This window comes from Epinephelus fuscoguttatus, linkage group LG4 (genome assembly GCF_011397635.1).
Source record: "Epinephelus fuscoguttatus linkage group LG4, E.fuscoguttatus.final_Chr_v1".
Taxonomy (NCBI): domain Eukaryota; kingdom Metazoa; phylum Chordata; class Actinopteri; order Perciformes; family Serranidae; genus Epinephelus; species Epinephelus fuscoguttatus.
In genome coordinates this window covers 47,250,444-47,271,990 of record NC_064755.1, presented here as the reverse complement: position 1 = coordinate 47,271,990, position 21,547 = coordinate 47,250,444, and the positions used below count along the sequence as shown (strand labels likewise).

Below are 21,547 nucleotides of genomic sequence, written 5' to 3'. Positions count from 1 at the left end.
TTCAGTGTGCTGATTGACTGATGGTTTCAGCACTAACAGTAACTCAGAGTGACTATGAGGATCGGCCACTCCCACCAAACTCAGCTGCTGTAGACATGATCAGATCCACCTGGACAGACTTGGATCAGAAGTCTACTGTAAGTTCTCCTCTAAAGGCAGAACTCTGCTTTAAAGACCTCAGAGATCACCATCGTCTGTCCAGGTCTCAGCCTGGTCTCTGTCCAAGTCTCAGCCCGGTCTCTGTCCAGGTCTCAGCCCGGTCTCTGTCCAAGTCTCAGCCCGGTCTCTGTCCAGGTCTCAGCCCGGTTTCTGTCCAAGTCTCAGCCCAGTCTTTGCCCGGGTCGCAGCCCGGTCTCAGTTTCTGTCCAGGTCTTAGCCTGAAACCTGAGTCATTCACCTATGAGACAGAGTGAGACTCCTTTACAGCAGAGACCTCAGCCTCTCCACAGAATTACCTTCAGACTAAAAATAACCCAATGCATCTCACACACACACACACACACACACACACACACACATGTACTGTATATTTACCCATGGGAGGAGGAGGATGTGACAGAATCTTTGCATCATGCTCGGCCGACCGTCTTCCCTCTAATTAGTGACTGTGTTTGTTGTGTTCCAGCTGTGGACGTCTCTCCCAGAGCTGCTGCCCATCCACACACTCACATACACACATGCACACACACTCACACACACTCACACACACTCAGCTGTCACAGTGAATCTTAAATGATAATAGCAGTGTGACTGAGGTGGTGGGGTATGTGTGTGCTGGCGGTGCCGGGGGGAGCGGTCTTTCTTCAGAGCAGAGGATGGTGTAATGAGATTTCATGAATATGTTCATGCTCTATAAGAATGTTTACTGCCTTATGCAACACAGTGACAGCACTGCAGGGACGTCACAGTTTACTGGGACACTGAAACACAAAAATGACAACACTGCAGGGACGCCTCAGTTTACTGGGACACAGAGACACAACCAGCAGCCATGTATTTCTGTAATGATAGTGATGAAACAGAGCCTCAGATATATTTATACAGAATCATATGTTCGACACTTCGACCTGCACGACCACACAGGTCGATTGTTTCTACTCTTCTATACGACCAGAACTCAGGTTCTGATGTTTCAGTTGAACAACATCTCTGATGTCACTGAGGTTTAAATATTACAGCGAAAGAAAGGCGAGTAGAGCACAGAATCTGTGAACGGAGAGAGTCGGTGTGTTCGGACACTGTAATGACAGCCAGGACCGTTTCTGTTTTCTACCTCGACTTCTGACTCAACTCTGTTTGATCAGCAGCCCTGAGCTCTAAACAGTCACACCTGATACAATCAGATATGATACAGTCACACCTGGATACAGTCACACCTAATACAGTCACACCTAATACAGTCACATCTGATACAGTCACACCTGATACAGTCACACCTGGATACAGTCACACCTGATACAGTCACACCTGATACAGTCACACCTGGATACAGTCACATCTGATACAGTCACATATGATACAGTCACACCTGATACAGTCACACATGGATACAGTCACACCTGGATACAGTCACATATGATACAGTCACACATGGATACAGTCACACTTGGATACAGTCACACCTGATACAGTCACACATGGATACAGTCACACCTGGATACAGCCACACCTGATACAGTCACACCTGGATACAGCCACACCTGATACAGTCACACATGGATACAGTCACACCTGACACAGTCACATGTGATACAATCACATATGATACAGTCACACATGGATACAGTCACACCTGATACAGTCACACATGGATACAGTCACACCTGGATACATGTGTGACTGTATCAGGTGTGACTGTATCCAGTCACACCTGATACAGTCACACATGGATACAGTCACACCTGGATACAGCCACACCTGATACAGTCACACCTGATACAGTCACATCTGATACAATCACATCTGATACAGCCACACCTGATACAGTCACACATGGATACAGTCACACATGGATACAGCCACACCTGATACAGTCACACATGGATACAGTCACACCTGATACAGTCACATGTGATACAATCACATATGATACAGTCACACATGGATACAGTCACACCTGATACAGTCACACATGGATACAGTCGCACCTGGATACAGCCACACCTGATACAGTCACACCTGATACAATCACATCTGATACAGTCATACCTGATACAGTCAAATCTCATACAACCACACCTGATACAGTCACACATGGATACAGTCACACCTGGATACAGCCACACCTGATACAGTCACACCTGATACAATCACATCTGATACAGTCATACCTGATACAGTCACATCTGATACAATCACATCTGATACAGCCACACCTGATACAGTCACACATGGATACAGTCACACATGGATACAGCCACACCTGATACAGTCACACCTGATACAGTCACACCTGGATACAGCCACACCTGATACAGTCACACATGGATACAGTCACACCTGATACAGTCACATGTTATACAATCACATATGATACAGTCACACCTGGATACAGCCACACCTGATACAGCCACACCTGATACAGTCACATCTGATACAGTCACACCTGATACAGTCACATCTGATATAGTCACACCCTGATACAGTCACACTTGATACAGTCACATCTGATACAGCCACACCAGATATAGTCACACCTGATACAATCACATTTGATACAGTCACACCTGATATAGTCACACCTGATACAATCACATTTGACACAGTCACATCGGATACAGTCACATCTGATATAGTCACACCCTGATACAATCACATATGATACAGTCACACTTGATACAGTCACACATGGATACAGTCACACCTGATACAGTCACACATGGATACAGTCACACCTGATACAGTCACATGTGATACAATCACATATGATACAGTCACACATGGATACAGTCACACCTGATACAGTCACACATGGATACAGTCACACCTGGATACAGCCACACCTGATACAGTCACACCTGATACAATCACATCTGTTACAGTCATACCTGATAGTCACATCTGATACAATCACATCTGATACAGCCACACCTGATACAGTCACACATGGATACAGTCACACATGGATACAGTCACACCTGATACAGTCACACCTGATACAGTCACACATGGATACAGTCACACCTGATACAGTCACATGTGATACAATCACATATGATACAGTCACACATGGATACAGTCACACCTGATACAGTCACACATGGATACAGTCACACATGGATACAGTCACACCCGATACAATCACATTTGATACAGTCACACCTGATACAGTCACACATGGATACAGTCACACCTGATACAATCACATCTGATACAGTCACACCTGGATACAGTCACATATGATACAGTCACACCTGATACAGTCACACATGGATACAGTCACACCTGATACAGTCAGGTCTGATACAGTCACACCTGGATACAGTCACACCTGATACAGTCACACCTGATACAATCACATCTGATACAGTCACACATTGATACAGTCACACATGGATACAGTCACACCTGATACAGTCACACATGATACAGTCACACATGGATACAGTCACACATGGATACAGTCACACCTGATACAATCACATCTGATACAGTCACACATTGATACAGTCACACCTGGATACAGTCACACATGGATACAGTCACACCTGATACAGTCACACCTGATACAGTCACATCTGATACAGTCACACCTGATACAGTCACACCTGGATACAGTCACACCTGATACAATCACACCTGATACAGTCACACCTGGATACAGTCACACTTGGATACAGTCACACCTGATACAGTCACACATGGATACAGTCACACCTGGATACAGTCACACCTGATACAGTCACACATGGATACAGTCACACCTGATACAGTCACACATGGATACAGCCACACCTGGATACAGTCACACCTGGATACAGCCACACCTGGATACAGTCACACATGGATACAGTCACACCTGATACAGTCAGGTCTGATACAGTCACACCTGGATACAGTCACACCTGATACAGTCACACCTGGATACAGTCACACATGGATACAGTCACACCTGGATACAGTCAGATCTGATACAGTCACACCTGGATACAGTCACACCTGATACAGTCACACATGGATACAGTCACACATGGATACAGTCACACCTGGATACAGTCACACATGGATACAGTCACACATGGATACAGTCAGGTCTGATACAGTCACACCTGGATACAGTCACACCTGATACAGTCACACCTGGATACAGTCACACATGGATACAGTCACACCTGATACAGTCAGGTCTGATACAGTCACACTTGGATACAGTCACATCTGATACAGTCACACCTGATACAGTCACACCCGATACAATCACATTTGATACAGTCACACCTGATACAGTCACACATGGATACAGTCACACCTGATACAATCACATCTGATACAGTCACACATTGATACAGTCACACCTGGATACAGTCACATATGATACAGTCACACCTGGATACAGTCACACATGGATACAGTCACACCTGATACAGTCACACCTGATACAGTCACACATGGATACAGTCACACCTGATACAATCACATCTGATACAGTCACACTTGATACAGTCACACTTGATACAGTCACACATGGATACAGTCACACCTGATACAATCACATACAGCCACACCTTGATACAGTCACACCTGGATACAGTCACATATGATACAGTCACACCTGATACAGTCACACATGGATACAGTCACACCTGATACAGTCAGGTCTGATACAGTCACACCTGGATACAGTCACACCTGATACAGTCACATCTGATACAGTCACACCTGATACAATCACATTTGATACAGTCACACCTGATACAGTCACACATAGATACAGTCACACCTGATACAATCACATCTGATACAGTCACACATTGATACAGTCACACCTGGATACAGTCACACCTGATACAGTCACACATGGATACAGTCACATATGATACAATCACGTATGATACAGTCACACCTGATACAGTCACATCTGGATACAGTCACACATGGATACAGTCACACCTGGATACAGTCACACCTAATACAGTCACATCTGATACAGTTACACCTGATACAGTCACACCTGATACAATCACACCTGATACAGTCACACCTGGATACAGTCACATATGATATAGTCACACATGGATACAGTCACACTTGGATACAGTCACACCTGATACAGTCACACCCGATACAATCACATTTGATACAGTCACACCTGATACAGTCACACATGGATACAGTCACACCTGATACAATCACATCTGATACAGTCACACCTGGATACAGTCACATATGATACAGTCACACCTGATACAGTCACACATGGATACAGTCACACCTGATACAGTCAGGTCTGATACAGTCACACCTGGATACAGTCACACCTGATACAGTCACACCTGATACAATCACATCTGATACAGTCACACATTGATACAGTCACACATGGATACAGTCACACCTGATACAGTCACACATGATACAGTCACACATGGATACAGTCACACATGGATACAGTCACACCTGATACAATCACAACGGAAAAAGTGCAACCATGATACAGTCACACCTGGATACAGTCACACATGGATACAGTCACACCTGATACAGTCACACCTGATACAGTCACATCTGATACAGTCACACCTGATACAGTCACACCTGGATACAGTCACACCTGATACAATCACACCTGATACAGTCACACCTGGATACAGTCACACTTGGATACAGTCACACCTGATACAGTCACACATGGATACAGTCACACCTGGATACAGTCACACCTGATACAGTCACACATGGATACAGTCACACCTGATACAGTCACACATGGATACAGCCACACCTGGATACAGTCACACCTGGATACAGCCACACCTGATACAGTCACACATGGATACAGTCACACCTGATACAGTCAGGTCTGATACAGTCACACCTGGATACAGTCACACCTGATACAGTCACACCTGGATACAGTCACACATGGATACAGTCACACCTGGATACAGTCAGATCTGATACAGTCACACCTGGATACAGTCACACCTGATACAGTCACACATGGATACAGTCACACATGGATACAGTCACACCTGGATACAGTCACACATGGATACAGTCACACATGGATACAGTCAGGTCTGATACAGTCACACCTGGATACAGTCACACCTGATACAGTCACACCTGGATACAGTCACACATGGATACAGTCACACCTGATACAGTCAGGTCTGATACAGTCACACTTGGATACAGTCACATCTGATACAGTCACACCTGATACAGTCACACCCGATACAATCACATTTGATACAGTCACACCTGATACAGTCACACATGGATACAGTCACACCTGATACAATCACATCTGATACAGTCACACATTGATACAGTCACACCTGGATACAGTCACATATGATACAGTCACACCTGGATACAGTCACACATGGATACAGTCACACCTGATACAGTCACACCTGATACAGTCACACATGGATACAGTCACACCTGATACAATCACATCTGATACAGTCACACTTGATACAGTCACACTTGATACAGTCACACATGGATACAGTCACACCTGATACAATCACATCTGATACAGTCACACATTGATACAGTCACACCTGGATACAGTCACATATGATACAGTCACACCTGATACAGTCACACATGGATACAGTCACACCTGATACAGTCAGGTCTGATACAGTCACACCTGGATACAGTCACACCTGATACAGTCACATCTGATACAGTCACACCTGATACAATCACATTTGATACAGTCACACCTGATACAGTCACACATAGATACAGTCACACCTGATACAATCACATCTGATACAGTCACACATTGATACAGTCACACCTGGATACAGTCACACCTGATACAGTCACACATGGATACAGTCACATATGATACAATCACGTATGATACAGTCACACCTGATACAGTCACATCTGGATACAGTCACACATGGATACAGTCACACCTGGATACAGTCACACCTAATACAGTCACATCTGATACAGTTACACCTGATACAGTCACACCTGATACAATCACACCTGATACAGTCACACCTGGATACAGTCACATATGATATAGTCACACATGGATACAGTCACACTTGGATACAGTCACACCTGATACAGTCACACATGGATACAGTCACACCTGGATACAGTCACACCTGATACAGTCACACATGGATACATTCACACCTGGATACAGTCACACATGATACAGTCACACATGGATACAGTCACACTTGGATACAGTCACACCTGATACAGCCACACCTGATACAGTCACACCTGGATACAGCCACACCTGATACAGTCACACATGGATACAGTCACACCTGATACAGTCACATGTGATACAATCACATATGATACAGTCACACATGGATACAGTCACACCTGATACAGTCACACATGGATACAGTCACACCTGGATACAGCCACACCTGATACAGTCACACCTGATACAATCACATCTGATACAGTCATACCTGATACAGTCACATCTGATACAATCACATCTGATACAGCAGTCACACATGGATACAGCCACACCTGATACAGTCACACCTGATACAGTCACACCTGATACAGTCACACCTGATACAGTCACATGTGATACAATCACATATGATACAGTCACACATGGATACAGTCACACCTGGATACAGTCACACCTGATACAGTCACACATGGATACAGCCACACCTGGATACAGTCACACCTGGATACAGCCACACCTGATACAGTCACACATGGATACAGTCACACCTGGATACAGCCACACCTGATACAGTCACACCTGATACAATCACATCTGATACAGTCATACCTGATACAGTCACATCTGATACAGCCACACCTGATACAGCCACACCTGATACAGTCACATCTGATACAGTCACACCTGATACAGTCACATGTGATACAATCACATCTGATACAGTCACACCTGATACAGTCTGACTACAGACTGTATACAGACTGTGGCCGTGTGGGTGTGATGTAGTAGATGTTGTGAGAAGTAAAGGGACATATAGAGTGTACGGACGGGAATGCACCGTGAAAATAGTGCTGTTCATGTTATGGGTGGTTGCAGTCTGTTTACAAACAGTACATTTACATGCACAGTTTTATTCCACTTTTAATCGGAATGAAAGGCCATTCCAATTAAAAGTGGTCATGTAAACGGTCATTCCGATTGAAAATTAAATCTGATTAAAGGGGGTGGTTTATTCCGTTTGTCATTCTGAATGAAAGAATTTTGTGTGCATGTATACACTCATTCCTCTTTAAATTCATTCCGGTCTTTCTGTGCATGCTCGTTTCCTTGCCCTTCTGGCGCGATGACGTATATAGTGCGCATAGCAACGGACTGCATAGCAACAGGCTGAGATAGAGCAGTCGGAGTTGTTGCACTCACCGGTTTCCATTTGCCACAGCATGGTCTTCTATCTCCCTTCTTCGACCTTCTACCTCCCTTCTCCTCCTCAACAGACAAAGCATAAGCAGAACAAGGTTGTCGTCGTACTGCTGCTTCAAGAATATAAGCAAAACACGCCCGAAAAAGGCACTAAGAACGGCGTTGTCAAACATCTTGTTATCCGGAGCGAGGACTACAGTGTTTTCTTCCGGTAAACGTAAACATGTAACATCCGCCCCGCCCCCTATCCAATCAGAAACCTTCCCTGCCCCAAACCTTGTGCAGACCTGAATAAAGGCGATTAAACTGATCTCTGTGTAAACCCTCATTCAGAATGAATATTTCCCATGTAAACTACCTAGAAAGACTTTAATTCCGAATGATTTCATTCATTCATTCATCTTCTAACCGCTTCATCCTCTTGAGGGTCGCGAGGGGGCTGGAGCCTATCCCAGCTACATCGGGCGAGAGGCAGGGTTCACCCTGGACAGGTCGCCAGACTATCGCAGGGCTGACACATAGAGACAAACAACCATTCACACTCACATTCACACCTACGGACAATTTAGAGTCACCAATTAACCTAGTCCCCAATCTGCATGTCTTTGGACTGTGGGAGGAAGCCGGAGTGCCCAGAGAGAACACAGGCTGACACGGGGAGAACATGCAAACTCCGCACAGAAGGGCTCCCAAGCCCGGGATCGAACCAGCAACCCTCTTGCTGTGAGGCGAGAGTGCTAACCACCACACCACCGTGCCGCCCCCGAATGATTTCATTCAGATTTATTTCATTCCGAATGAGAAGCTATCATGTAACCGTAGCCAGTGTTTAGATGGGCTCCAGTTACAGCATAGTTTCTGTGAGAAGGCCCTGCTTTTTTTTATGTTATGTTTTCCTGCTATAGAGGAGAAATGAATGTGCCTCTGCACGGATATCAGTTCTGCATCCTCATTCTTCAAGTAGAGTTGGTCCGGACTCCTAGAGCTAGTTACCAACAGTGAGCCAGGTTGTAAAGATAATCTACAGAAAACCAGTGTCTCCCAACTACGGTTCGGAGCGCCAGACTTTCAGATTATAAACTGATAATTAAACATGTATGAACTAAACAATAGTTTCTCAGTCACCTGAACATTTATCGGTCAGATGTTATTAAACTGATAATGATGTAATGTTATGATTATTATCCCATCATGTGTTCCTGTATATACCTGTGTTTGTATTTCAGGGCTCGCGGTCCAGCGGGAGGTTGCACAGCTTTGGGAAGAGAGAACAGGCCATTAAAAGGAACCCTAACGTCCCGGTGGTGGTCCGAGGATGGCTTTACAAACAGGTGGGGACGCACTGAAACATACTCTGACACACTCCAACACACACACATATTAGTCATTATCAATCAATCAATCAATCAATCAGTTTTATTTATAAAGCTCAATATCACAAATCACAATTTGCCTCACAGGGCTTTACAGCATACGACATCCCTCTGTCCTTAGGACCCTCACAGCTGATCAGGAAAAACTCCCCAAAAAACCCTTTAACGGGGAAAACATGGTAGAAAGCTCAGGAAGAGCAACTGAGGAGGGATCCCTCTTCCAGGACGGACAGACGTGCAATAGATGTCGTACAGAACAGATCAACATGATAAATTAACAGTAATCCACATGACACAATGAGAGAGAGAGAGAGAGAGAGACAGAGAGAGAGAGAGAGAGAGAGAGATATGCAGGACAGACGGTAATGACAGTAGCTTACAACAACATTAATGAAAGTAATAACATTATCGTTATAGTTCTGGCTACTGTGGTACAATATGTTGAAAGTGTATATTAATATCTGACAGTATACATGTGACAATAATCATATGCGTATAATAACAGTTAATATATGATAACATTATCATGCCACGCTCAGACTGTGTTCACTGGACAACTGTTTTCTGACACTCTGTCCTCAGATAGAAACAGAGCTTTGAGTCAGTCCATAATAATAATCATCACCTGACAGCCACATGTGGAGGGGCAGAGGTCTGCTGTGACGTCAGACAGATGGACAGTCTAAACTGTGTGAACCTCAGATCATTAACATGAAGAGGACAGATCTGTAACTCTGTAACTGTAAAACTGTTTACAGGAGGAATCGATAAAGAATTGGATCGATAAGCAGAATCGATAATGACATTGATATCAGTAAAATCCTATCAATTCCCATCTCTATTCTCCACTCTCTTCAGATGTGTCCTGTAACATGTCCTGTAACATGTCCTCCACTCTCTTCAGATGTGTCCTGTAACATGTTTTGACAACACACACACACAAAACTACACACGCAGATACACAAACAGTCAGATATTCATGTTGCTCTGGAGACACAGTGTGTCTGTCTCTCTGTGTGGTGGATCTTCTCAGCTCTTCAGACATCACAGTTTACATCCAGATAAGAGAGAGAGACAGAGCAGACAGCAGAGTGGACAACAGAGTGGACAACAGAGTGGACAGCAGAATGGACAGCAGAGTGGACAGCAGAGGGGACAGCAGAGTGGACAGTAGAGTGGACAGCAGAGCAGACAGTAGAGGGGACAGCAAAGGGTACAGCAGAGGGGACAGTAAAGGGTACAGTAGAGGGTACAACAGAGGGTACAACAGAGGGTACAACAGAGGGTACAATAGAGGGGACAGCAGAGGGTACAACAGAGGGTACAGTAGAGGGGACAGCAGAGGGTACAGTAGAGGGTACAGTAGAGGGGACAGCAGAGGGTACAACAGAGGGTACAGTAGAGGGTACAGTAGAGGGTACAATAGAGGGTACAGTAGAGGGGACAGCAGAGGGTACAGTAGAGGGTACAACAGAGGGTACAACAGAGGGTACAGCAGAGGGGACAGTAGAGTGGACAGCAGAGGGGGCAACAGAGGGTACAGCAGAGCAGGCAGTAGAGGGGACAGCAAAGGGTACAGCAGAGGGGACAGTAAAGGGTACAGCAGAGGGGACAGTAGAGGGGACAGCAGAGGGGACAGTAGAGGGTACAATAGAGGGTACAGTAGAGGGGACAGCAGAGGGTACAGTAGAGGGTACAGTAGAGGGTACAACAGAGGGTACAACAGAGGGTACAGCAGAGGGGACAGTAGAGTGGACAGCAGAGGGGGCAACAGAGGGTACAGCAGAGCAGGCAGTAGAGGGTACAGCAAAGGGTACAGCAGAGGGGACAGTAAAGGGGACAGCAAAGGGTACAGTAGAGGGGACAGCAGAAGGGACAGTAGAGTGGACAGCAGAGCGGACAGTAGAGGGGACAGCAAAGGGTACAGCAGAGGGGACAGCAGAGGGGACAGTAGAGGGGACAGCAAAGGTACAGTAGAGGGGACTGTAGAGGGGACAGCAGATCGGACAGCAGAGCAGACAGTAGAGGGGACAGCAGAGGGTACAGCAGAGTGGACAGCAGAGGGTACAACAGAGGGTACAGTAGAGGGTACAGTAGAGGGTACAGTAGAGGGTACAACAGAGGGTACAACAGAGGGTACAGTAGAGGGTACAACAGAGGGTACAATAGAGGGTACAGTAGAGGGGACAGCAGAGGGTACAGTAGAGGGGACAGTAGAGGGTACAGTAGAGGGGACAGCAGAGGGTACAACAGAGGGTACAGTAGAGGGTACAGTAGAGGGTACAATAGAGGGTACAGTAGAGGGGACAGCAGAGAGTACAGTAGAGGGTACAACAGAGGGTACAACAGAGGGTACAGTAGAGGGGACAACAGAGGGTACAATAGAGGGTACAGTAGAGAGCACAGTAGAGGGTACAACAGAGGGTACAGTAGAGGGTACAACAGAGGGTACAATAGAGGGTACAGTAGAGGGGACAGCAGAGGGGACAGCAGAGGGTACAGTAGAGTGGACAGCAGAGGGTACAACAGAGGGTACAGTAGAGGGTACAACAGAGGGTACAGTAGAGGGTACAGCAGAGAGTACAACAGAGGGTACAACAGAGGGTACAGTAGAGGGTACAACAGAGGGTACAATAGAGGGTACAGTAGAGGGGACAGCAGAGGGTACAACAGAGGGTACAACAGAGGGTACAGTAGAGGGTACAACAGAGGGTACAATAGAGGGTACAGTAGAGGGGACAGTAGAGGGTACAGTAGAGGGGACAGCAGAGGGTACAACAGAGGGTACAGTAGAGGGTACAGTAGAGGGTACAGTAGAGGGGACAGCAGAGGGTACAGTAGAGGGTACAACAGAGGGTACAATAGAGGGTACAACAGAGGGTACAGCAGAGGGGACAGTAGAGTGGACAGCAGAGGGGGCAACAGAGGGTACAGCAGAGCAGGCAGTAGAGGGGACAGCAAAGGGTACAGCAGAGGGGACAGTAAAGGGTACAGCAGAGGGGACAGCAGAGGGGACAGTAGAGGGGACAGCAAAGGGTACAGTAGAGTGGACAGCAGAGCGGACAGTAGAGGGGACAGCAAAGGGTACAGTAGAGGGGACAGTAGAGGAGACAGCAAAGGGTACAGCAGAGGGGACAGTAGAGGGTACAGCAAAGGGTACAGCAAAGGGGACAGTAGAGTGGACAGTAGAGGGGACAGCAGAGCGGACAGTAGAGGGGACAGCAAAGGTACAGTAGAGGGGACTGTAGAGGGGACAGTAGAGTGGACAGCAGAGCAGACAGTAGAGGGGACAGAAAAGGGTACAGCAGAGGGTACAGTAGAGTGGACAGCAGAGGGTACAGTAGAGTGGACAGCAGAGGGTACAACAGAGGGTACAACAGAGGGTACAGTAGAGGGTACAGTAGAGGGTACAGCAGAGGGTACAACAGAGGGTACAAAAGAGGGTACAGTAGAGGGTACAACAGAGGGTACAACAGAGGGTACAGTAGAGGGTACAGTAGAGGGTACAATAGAGGGGACAGCAGAGGGTACAACAGAGGGTACAGTAGAGGGTACAACAGAGGGTACAGCAGAGGGGACAGTAGAGTGGACAGCAGAGGGGGCAACAGAGGGTACAGCAGAGCAGGCAGTAGAGGGGACAGCAAAGGGTACAGCAGAGGGGACAGTAAAGGGTACAGCAGAGGGGACAGCAGAGGGGACAGTAGAGGGGACAGCAAAGGGTACAGTAGAGGGGACAGCAGAAGGGACAGTAGAGTGGACAGCAGAGCGGACAGTAGAGGGGACAGCAAAGGGTACAGCAGAGGGGACAGCAGAGGGGACAGTAGAGGGGACAGCAAAGGTACAGTAGAGGGTACAACAGAGGGTACAACAGAGGGTACAACAGAGGGTACAGTAGAGGGGACAGTAGAGGGGACAGCAGAGGGGACAGCAGAGGGGACAGTAAAGGGTACAGCAGAGGGGACAGTAGAGGGGACAGCAAAGGGTACAGTAGAGGGGACAGCAGAAGGGACAGTAGAGTGGACAGCAGAGCGGACAGTAGAGGGGACAGCAAAGGGTACAGCAGAGGGGACAGCAGAGGGGACAGTAGAGGGGACAGCAAAGGTACAGTAGAGGGGACTGTAGAGGGGACAGTAGAGTGGACAGCAGATTGGACAGCAGAGCAGACAGTAGAGGGGACAGCAGAGGGGACAGCAAAGGGTACAGTAGAGGGGACAGTAGAGGAGACAGCAAAGGGTACAGCAGAGGGGACAGTAGAGTGGACAGCAGAGGGGACAGCAGAGCGGACAGTAGAGGGGACTGTAGAGGGACAGCAGGGGAGACAGTAAAGCAGGGACAACAAGTCTTTGAACAAGGACACATGATTGTCCCTACTCACCTTCAATACTGCTCTTTCTGTCCTCTGTCCATGTCTCTGACTATCCCTTCATCTTCTCCTCAACCCCCATTCCTCTATATTTAAGCAACCTGTCCACTCTGTCCTCCAGTCTGAGTGTCTCTCTGTCTCAACATTCATCCCTTTATCACCGACTCTGTGTATTCTCCGTGTCTCTGCAGGACAGCTCTGGGATGCGTCTCTGGAAGAGGAAGTGGTTCGTCCTGGCTGATTTCTGTCTGTTTTATTACAAAGGTGAGTGTCTTCTGTGAGACGTCCACTGGACCTGAGACATGTGGACACATTTCATTCTGAACTCCCTGCTGTATCTCTGTGTCTTCACGTCCCACAAAACAACACCTGAGGTCAGCAGGTTGATGACCTCTGACCGGAGTTTCTTTAATAAGTCTTAAATCTAAATTTAGCTGTAGAAACCATGAGGTCAGTTAACACAAGTTTGAAGACACCACAGTGGACGTTCTTCTCTGTTCTGTCCTCTGAGGACTGAATCTAATTACTGAGGAAATCTGCAGATTACTCAATGATAAAAATGATTGTTTCAAATCAAATATGAAAAATACAAATGATTAATTATTAAACCCTCAGTTCAAATCAGAGAGACCCTCTAACAGAGGGACAAATACTATGAGGAGACAAAGACATCCTTGTGCTTTGTGGACACTCTGTAACATGTCCCTCTGTGGTCTGCTCAGAGACAGAGTGAAACACAGTGAGACAGGTTGAGATGGAGTGAGACGGTGAGATGGAGTGAGACAAAGTGAGATGGAGTGAGAGTGAGAGGGGGTGGGACAGTGAGACTGAGTGGGACAGTGAGAAGGAGTGAGACAGGGTAAGGCAGGGTAAAACGGAGTTATGTGGAGTGAGACAGAGTGAGGTGGAGTGAGACAGAGTAAGATGGAGTGATGCAGCAGATAACCCTTCTCACCATTCAGAGAACGTGTCCTCCAAATGTCCTTCAATTATTTTTAACTAAGTACTCCTTTGATCCACAGAGAGGCCTTAGACACACACACTGAGACACACTGAGACACACACAAACACACACACACACACAAACATACTCACCCTCATGTGCACAGGTGTCCATGCACTCATAATTTCACAGTGTGATGTCTCATTGTGATGTCCCAGTGTGATGTCCCAGTGTGATATCTCAGTGTGATGTCCCAGTGTGATGTCTCATTGTGATGTCCCAGTGTGATGTCTCATTGTGATGTCCCAGTGTGATGTCCCAGTGTGATGTCTCATTGTAATGTCCCAGTGTGATGTCTCATTGTAATGTCCCAGTGTGATGTCTCAGTGTGATGTCTCATTGTGATGTCCCAGTGTGATGTCCCAGTGTGATGTCTCATTGTAATGTCCCAGTGTGATGTCTCATTGTAATGTCCCAGTGTGATGTCTCAGTGTGATGTCCCAGTGTGATGTCTCAGTGTGATGTCTCATTGTGATGTCCCAGTGTGATGTCTCATTGTAATGTCCCAGTGTGATGTCTCATTGTAATGTCCCAGTGTGATGTCTCAGTGTGATGTCTCAGTGTGATGTCTCATTGTGATGTCTCATTGTGATGTCCCAGTGTGATGTCCCAGTGTGATGTCTCATTGTAATGTCCCAGTGTGATGTCCCAGTGTGATGCCCCAGTGTGATGCCCCAGTGTGATGTCTCAGTGTGATGTCTCAGTGTGATATCTCAGTGTGATGTCTCAGTGTGATGTCTCATTTTGATGTCTCATTGTGATGTCCCAGTGTGATGTCTCAGTGTGATGTCTCAGTGTGATGTCCCAGTGTGATGTCTCATTGTGATGTCCCAGTGTGATGTCCCAGTGTAATGTCCCAGTGTGATGTCTCATTGTGATGTCCCAGTGTGATGTCTCATTGTGATGTCCCAGTGTGATGTCCCAGTGTGATGTCTCATTGTGATGTCTCATTGTGATGTCTCATTGTGATGTCCCAGTGTGATGTCCCAGTGTGATGTCTCATTGTGATGTCTCAGTGTGATGTCCCAGTGTGATGTCTCATTGTGATGTCCCAGTGTGATGTCCCAGTGTGATGTCTCATTGTGATGTCCCAGTGTGATGTCCCAGTGTGATGTCTCATTGTGATGTCCCAGTGTGATGTCCCAGTGTGATGTCTCAGTGTGATGTCCCAGTGTGATGTCCCAGTGTGATGTCTCAGTGTGATGTCTCATTGTGATGTCCCAGTGTGATGTCTCAGTGTGATGTCTCAGTGTGATATCTCAGTGTGATGTCCCAGTGTGATGTCTCAGTGTGATGTCCCAGTGTGATGTCTCAGTGTGATATCTCATTGTGATGTCCCAGTGTGATGTCCCAGTGTGATGTCTCAGTGTGATGTCCCAGTGTGATGTCCCAGTGTGATGTCTCAGTGTGATGTCTCATTGTGATGTCCCAGTGTGATGTCTCAGTGTGATGTCCCAGTGTGATGTCCCAGTGTGATGTCTCAGTGTGATGTCTCAGTGTGATGTCCCAGTGTGATGTCCCAGTGTGATGTCCCAGTGTGATGTCTCAGTGTGATGTCCCAGTGTGATGTCTCAGTGTGATGTCTCATTGTGATGTCCCAGTGTGATGTCTCATTGTGATGTCCCAGTGTGATGTCCCAGTGTGATGTCTCAGTGTGATGTCTCATTGTGATGTCCCAGTGTGATGTCTCAGTGTGATATCTCAGTGTGATATCTCAGTGTGATGTCCCAGTGTGATATCTCAGTGTGATGTCCCAGTGTGATGTCTCAGTGTGATGTCTCATTGTGATGTCCCAGTGTGATGTCCCAGTGTGATGTCCCAGTGTGATGTCTCAGTGTGATGTCTCAGTGTGATGTCTCAGTGTGATATCCCAGTGTGATGTCCCAGTGTGATGTCCCAGTGTGATGTCTCAGTGTGATGTCTCATTGTGATGTCCCAGTGTGATGTCCCAGTGTGATGTCCCAGTGTGATGTCTCAGTGTGATGTCTCAGTGTGATGTCTCATTGTGATGTCCCAGTGTGATGTCCCAGTGTGATGTCCCAGTGTGATGTCTCAGTGTGATGTCTCAGTGTGATGTCCCAGTGTGATGTCTCAGTGTGATGTCTCAGTGTGATGTCACAGTGTGATGTCTCAGTGTGATGTCCCAGTGTGATATCTCAGTGTGATGTCTCAGTGTGATGTCACAGTGTGATGTCCCAGTGTGATGTTTCAGTGTCCACAGGAGGACAGACACTCTGCAGACACACATGTATGAAGTCATGAGGACACAGTCAGGTCTCTTCTATCTCTGTGTGGGCCAGCTGATGTTTTCTGTTTGTACCAGTCATCTGTTGTCTGAGAGGCTATTGGCCAGTTCAGGTCAAAGGTCAAAGGTTAAAGGCTGCGTGATGTCACTGACGGTCCTCACAGATATAGGAGTGAGTGAGTGAGTGAGTGAGTGAGTGAGTGTGTGTGTGTGTGTGTGTGTGTGTGTGTGTGTGTGTGACACAGGAACGTGGACGGGCTGCCAGCTTTAGCTCAGTGACACAGAGACACCAGAGAGCAGTCATTTACTGTTTGGCACAGCACAACGGTGTGAATGACGCCATATGAGAGCGTGTGTGTGTGTGTGTGTGTGTGAGATGACATCAGTGGGTGATGAGTGATATTTAATCTGAGTCTGTTTTCTTTCCTCCATATCTCTGTCTCGTTCCTTTTCTCACCTTCCTCACCCTCATTATCCCTCTGTCCCTCCCCCTCTCTCCCCTCTCTGGCCCTCCCACCATCTGTCTGTCTGTCTGTCTGTCTGTCTGCAGACAGCAGAGAGGAGTCAGTCCTCGGCAGTATTCCTCTGCCCAGCTATGTCATTTCAGCCGTGGGACCAGAGGACCACATCAGCCGAAAGTTTGCCTTCAAGGTACGTCTGTCTCCGTCCTACATCTGGTGTGTGTGTGTGTGTGTGTGTGTGTGTGTGTGTGTGTGTGTGTGTTCGGGGAGGGATTTCTGTTCTTGGATTCAAAACAAAACAGAGTGATTTTTTGTTAAATGAAGATGCAGCACAGAGATGATCGACACTAACTCATCACCTGATTCGACCAAACACAGGTGTAAATGTAGAGCAGGAATATTAAATCGTCATGTGGACTCTGTGATATAAAAATTTTCTTTAAAGCTCATTTGCAGTGAGAACGTTTGTACGGACTGTGATGAAGGGACGGAGACATACACAGATTATTTTCTGAGAGGAATCAATGTAAAGAATGTTTGTTGTCGGCACACTTGAGACATGATGTGAGACTGTTGAACATGATCGATGACTCAAGGACGTTTCAGGCTGAATTTATTCCTTCAGAAGACGCCAGAAAATATTTGAGATACTAAGTTTTTGTTCCTACTGTCGGCTTGTATGATGAAGTCGAATATCTGCGGACACTTGTTCTGAGAGTTTCCTTCAGCTGGTTTATATTGTCGATAACAGGGACCTTCATTAGAAATAATTCACCTTTCTCTCCGACTGAAATACGACCAGAACACCTGTGGCTCTGTGTGTTGACCAGCAGGTTTGATGACACGCCACATGGTTCCCTCTGGGCCTCACTGTGGAACATACCCGATCAGTTATAGAAGTGCACACAGTGTTGAACAGGCGTCTCTGTTAGAGCAGCAGAGACAGCGTCACAGAAACAAACTGATCGTTATTATTTTTATCACCTTTCATTGAAAATGTTTTATCCTTTATAAACTGTGACCTGATTAGCGAGGTCATCATGTCAGAACTACAGAAATATCTGTGACAGTCAATAACACACACATCCTCCTACAGTGGTCAGCCCGCCCTCAGCCCGCCCACCCTCAGTCATGGACTCAGTGGGACCTGGATTCAGTGGATTCTGGACTCAGTGGGACCTGGATTCAGTGGATCCTGGACTTAGTGGGTCCTGGACTCAGTGGGTCCTGGACTCAGTGGGACCTGGATTCAGTGGGTCCTGGATTCAGTGGGTCCTGGACTCAGTGGATCCTGGACTCAGTGGGACCTGGATTCAGTGGATCCTGGAATTAGTGGGTCCTGGGCTCAGTGGATCCTGGACTCAGTGGGACCTGGATTCAGTGGGTCCTGGATTCAGTGGGTCCTGGACTCAGTGGATCCTGGACTCAGTGGGACCTGGATTCAGTGGATCCTGGAATTAGTGGGTCCTGGGCTCAGTGGATCCTGGACTTAGTGGGTCCTGGACTCAGTGGGTCCTGGACTAAGAGGAAGGGAACATGGGCAGAGTTGTGGGGATTAAAACGTTCTTGGATCTGGTTCCCACTGCGACCAGTGTTTGGCTCCGCCCCTCACCAGCGAGCTGTGTCCAGCTGTAAACCCTGCTCAGACTGCAGTGTGATGGATGACATCACAGGAAGTGCTGCTTGATGTTGGACAAGAGTTTGTTCTCAGATGTGGTCCATAACTTTCTTAATCCAGATCACAGACTACGATTATTTGCCGTTAATGTTCCACAGTGAAGCAGATATGACAACAGTGTGAATCTGATACGCGTCATGTAAACAGCAACACCTCCTGTTCTGATCGTCTGAATTAACCCTTTACGAGATCAAGTGTTTCCTGATATGACGTCATGTCGATGTCAGATGTTGATGTGATCTGTGTTTCAGTACAAGTCTTGTTTGCAGCACATTCATGAGACGTATCTCAGTTTGGTTTTTACTGCAGTTTGTGACACGTGTCCTGTCGTCTGTTTACGATCAGCTGTGTACGTTGTCATGGAGATGTTGTAAACAAACCAACAGTTTTTCAGGCCGGTGTAGAGACGCGTGTCTGATCAGAAGGAAACACAGCTGCTGTTCAACATGATGAGAAACCTGGAGATCAATAAGTGAAACCTACAGGACGTCACCTGTCCTGCTGCAGTGAAACACCACTCTGACAAAAACACAAACTCCCATTAAACCCATCAAAGAACCAAGCCTGACACCAGTAGGACCAGTTACCCACAGAGTGAGTCTGATGGTGTGTGTGTGTGTGTGTGTGTGTGTGTGTGTGTGTGTGTGTGTGAGAGTGAGTGTGTGTGTGTGTTATATGATGGATGTGGTGACGTGTGAGTGCTGCGGTCATGCACCACCAACACGTACACGTCACACGACGCCACAAATGAAACCTCCAAGCCTTGCCCCCCACCCACCCCCCACCCCCAATTTACCCAGTCCTCTTCCCTCTCTTCTTCCCATTGGCTGGCTGCCCGACTGGGACCTCCCTCTGTCCCTGTGAGCGTCGCCCAGTGACAGCCCGCCATTAATAGGTACTTCCTGTCTCTCTGTGCCACATGTGAACCTGACACACGTTAATATGCTGTTGGTGTGTGGTGGGTGTGTGTGTGATGGAATATACAGCTGATGATGGCACAGTGTGTATATTCCTCTGATGGGTCTGATGCATGTTCTGAGCGTGGCCGTCATGTGTTTCTCTGTGTGTCACGCCGTCCTGGTTATGGCAGTATGAACCTTTGTGTTTGGCTGATGTGGTGTGGGGCTTATCGTTCATCTGTGTGCTGCTCTGGTTGTCTGCTCCATCTGTCACATCTCCTGTCCCAGCATGCACTGCTCTGATGGCGAGGAGACAACTTCACTCTGTTACTGGAGCTCACGTCACCTCACGACACCTCTTACACACACAAGGAGCAGAAACATGTCTGACTGAACATGGAGGCTGTGTCTCAAAGGAACTGTTTCACTCTGCGTCTCTTCCTGACACGATCCTTCTTAACACACAAAGAACCTCTGAATGTTTCTCTGAGAACTGGCAGGAATTGAACCGACACACCCGCAGGCAGTGGTCCATGTTGTATTTAATTCCTTCAGTTGAACGTCTAGGAGCATGAGCATTATCAGGAGCTGCTCAGTCTTATCTGGAACAGCACAATGAGTCTGTATATAGCGCCCTGACAAAGTGTGTGTGTGTGTGTGCGTGCGTGCGTGAGTGAGTGAGTGTTTGTCCACGGGGAGGAGGACCGCCACTATTGTGGCCTCTCTGAGTGGTGAGAGATATTGTTCAGATTGTTGGAGAGAGGAGAGGCTGAAGGAGAGAAGGAAAGGAAGGAAGGAAGTGCTTAAGGCTGTTAAACAAAGACAGGAAGTGATATGAGGAGGAGAGGAAGGACGGCTGGTGAAACAGAGGACAGAGATATGCAGAGAGGGACTGTACATATTTTCTGTTAAACAATAAAGTGGAGAAAACAAATAATGAGGACACCCCCCCCCCCCCAACAGTCACA

At 47.1% G+C, this 21,547-nt stretch overlaps 1 protein-coding gene and 1 long non-coding RNA gene across 51 annotated transcripts in view; one reads left to right on the top strand and one right to left on the bottom strand.

Annotated features, from left to right (window-relative positions):
- LOC125887903 (pleckstrin homology domain-containing family A member 7-like) overlaps nt 1-21,547 on the top strand; it is a 222,073-nt gene that overhangs the window by 140,701 nt on the left and 59,825 nt on the right. For all 50 annotated transcript variants that reach the window (XR_007449241.1, XR_007449230.1, XR_007449216.1 and 47 more), the window contains 3 exons: nt 9,784-9,888; nt 14,485-14,557; nt 18,092-18,192. Coding sequence is in view for 1 of the 50 variants with exons in the window: in XM_049575015.1 (XP_049430972.1) it covers nt 9,784-9,888; nt 14,485-14,557; nt 18,092-18,192 (279 nt within the window). In the remaining 49 variants the exon portion in view is untranslated. The remainder of the gene's footprint in view (nt 1-9,783; nt 9,889-14,484; nt 14,558-18,091; nt 18,193-21,547) is intronic.
- On the bottom strand, nt 3,308-5,483 carry LOC125887912 (uncharacterized). Its single transcript, XR_007449267.1, has 3 exons — nt 5,370-5,483; nt 4,741-4,985; nt 3,308-3,675 (listed from the first exon to the last, which is right to left on the bottom strand). It is a non-coding gene; the product is annotated as an uncharacterized LOC125887912 (long non-coding RNA).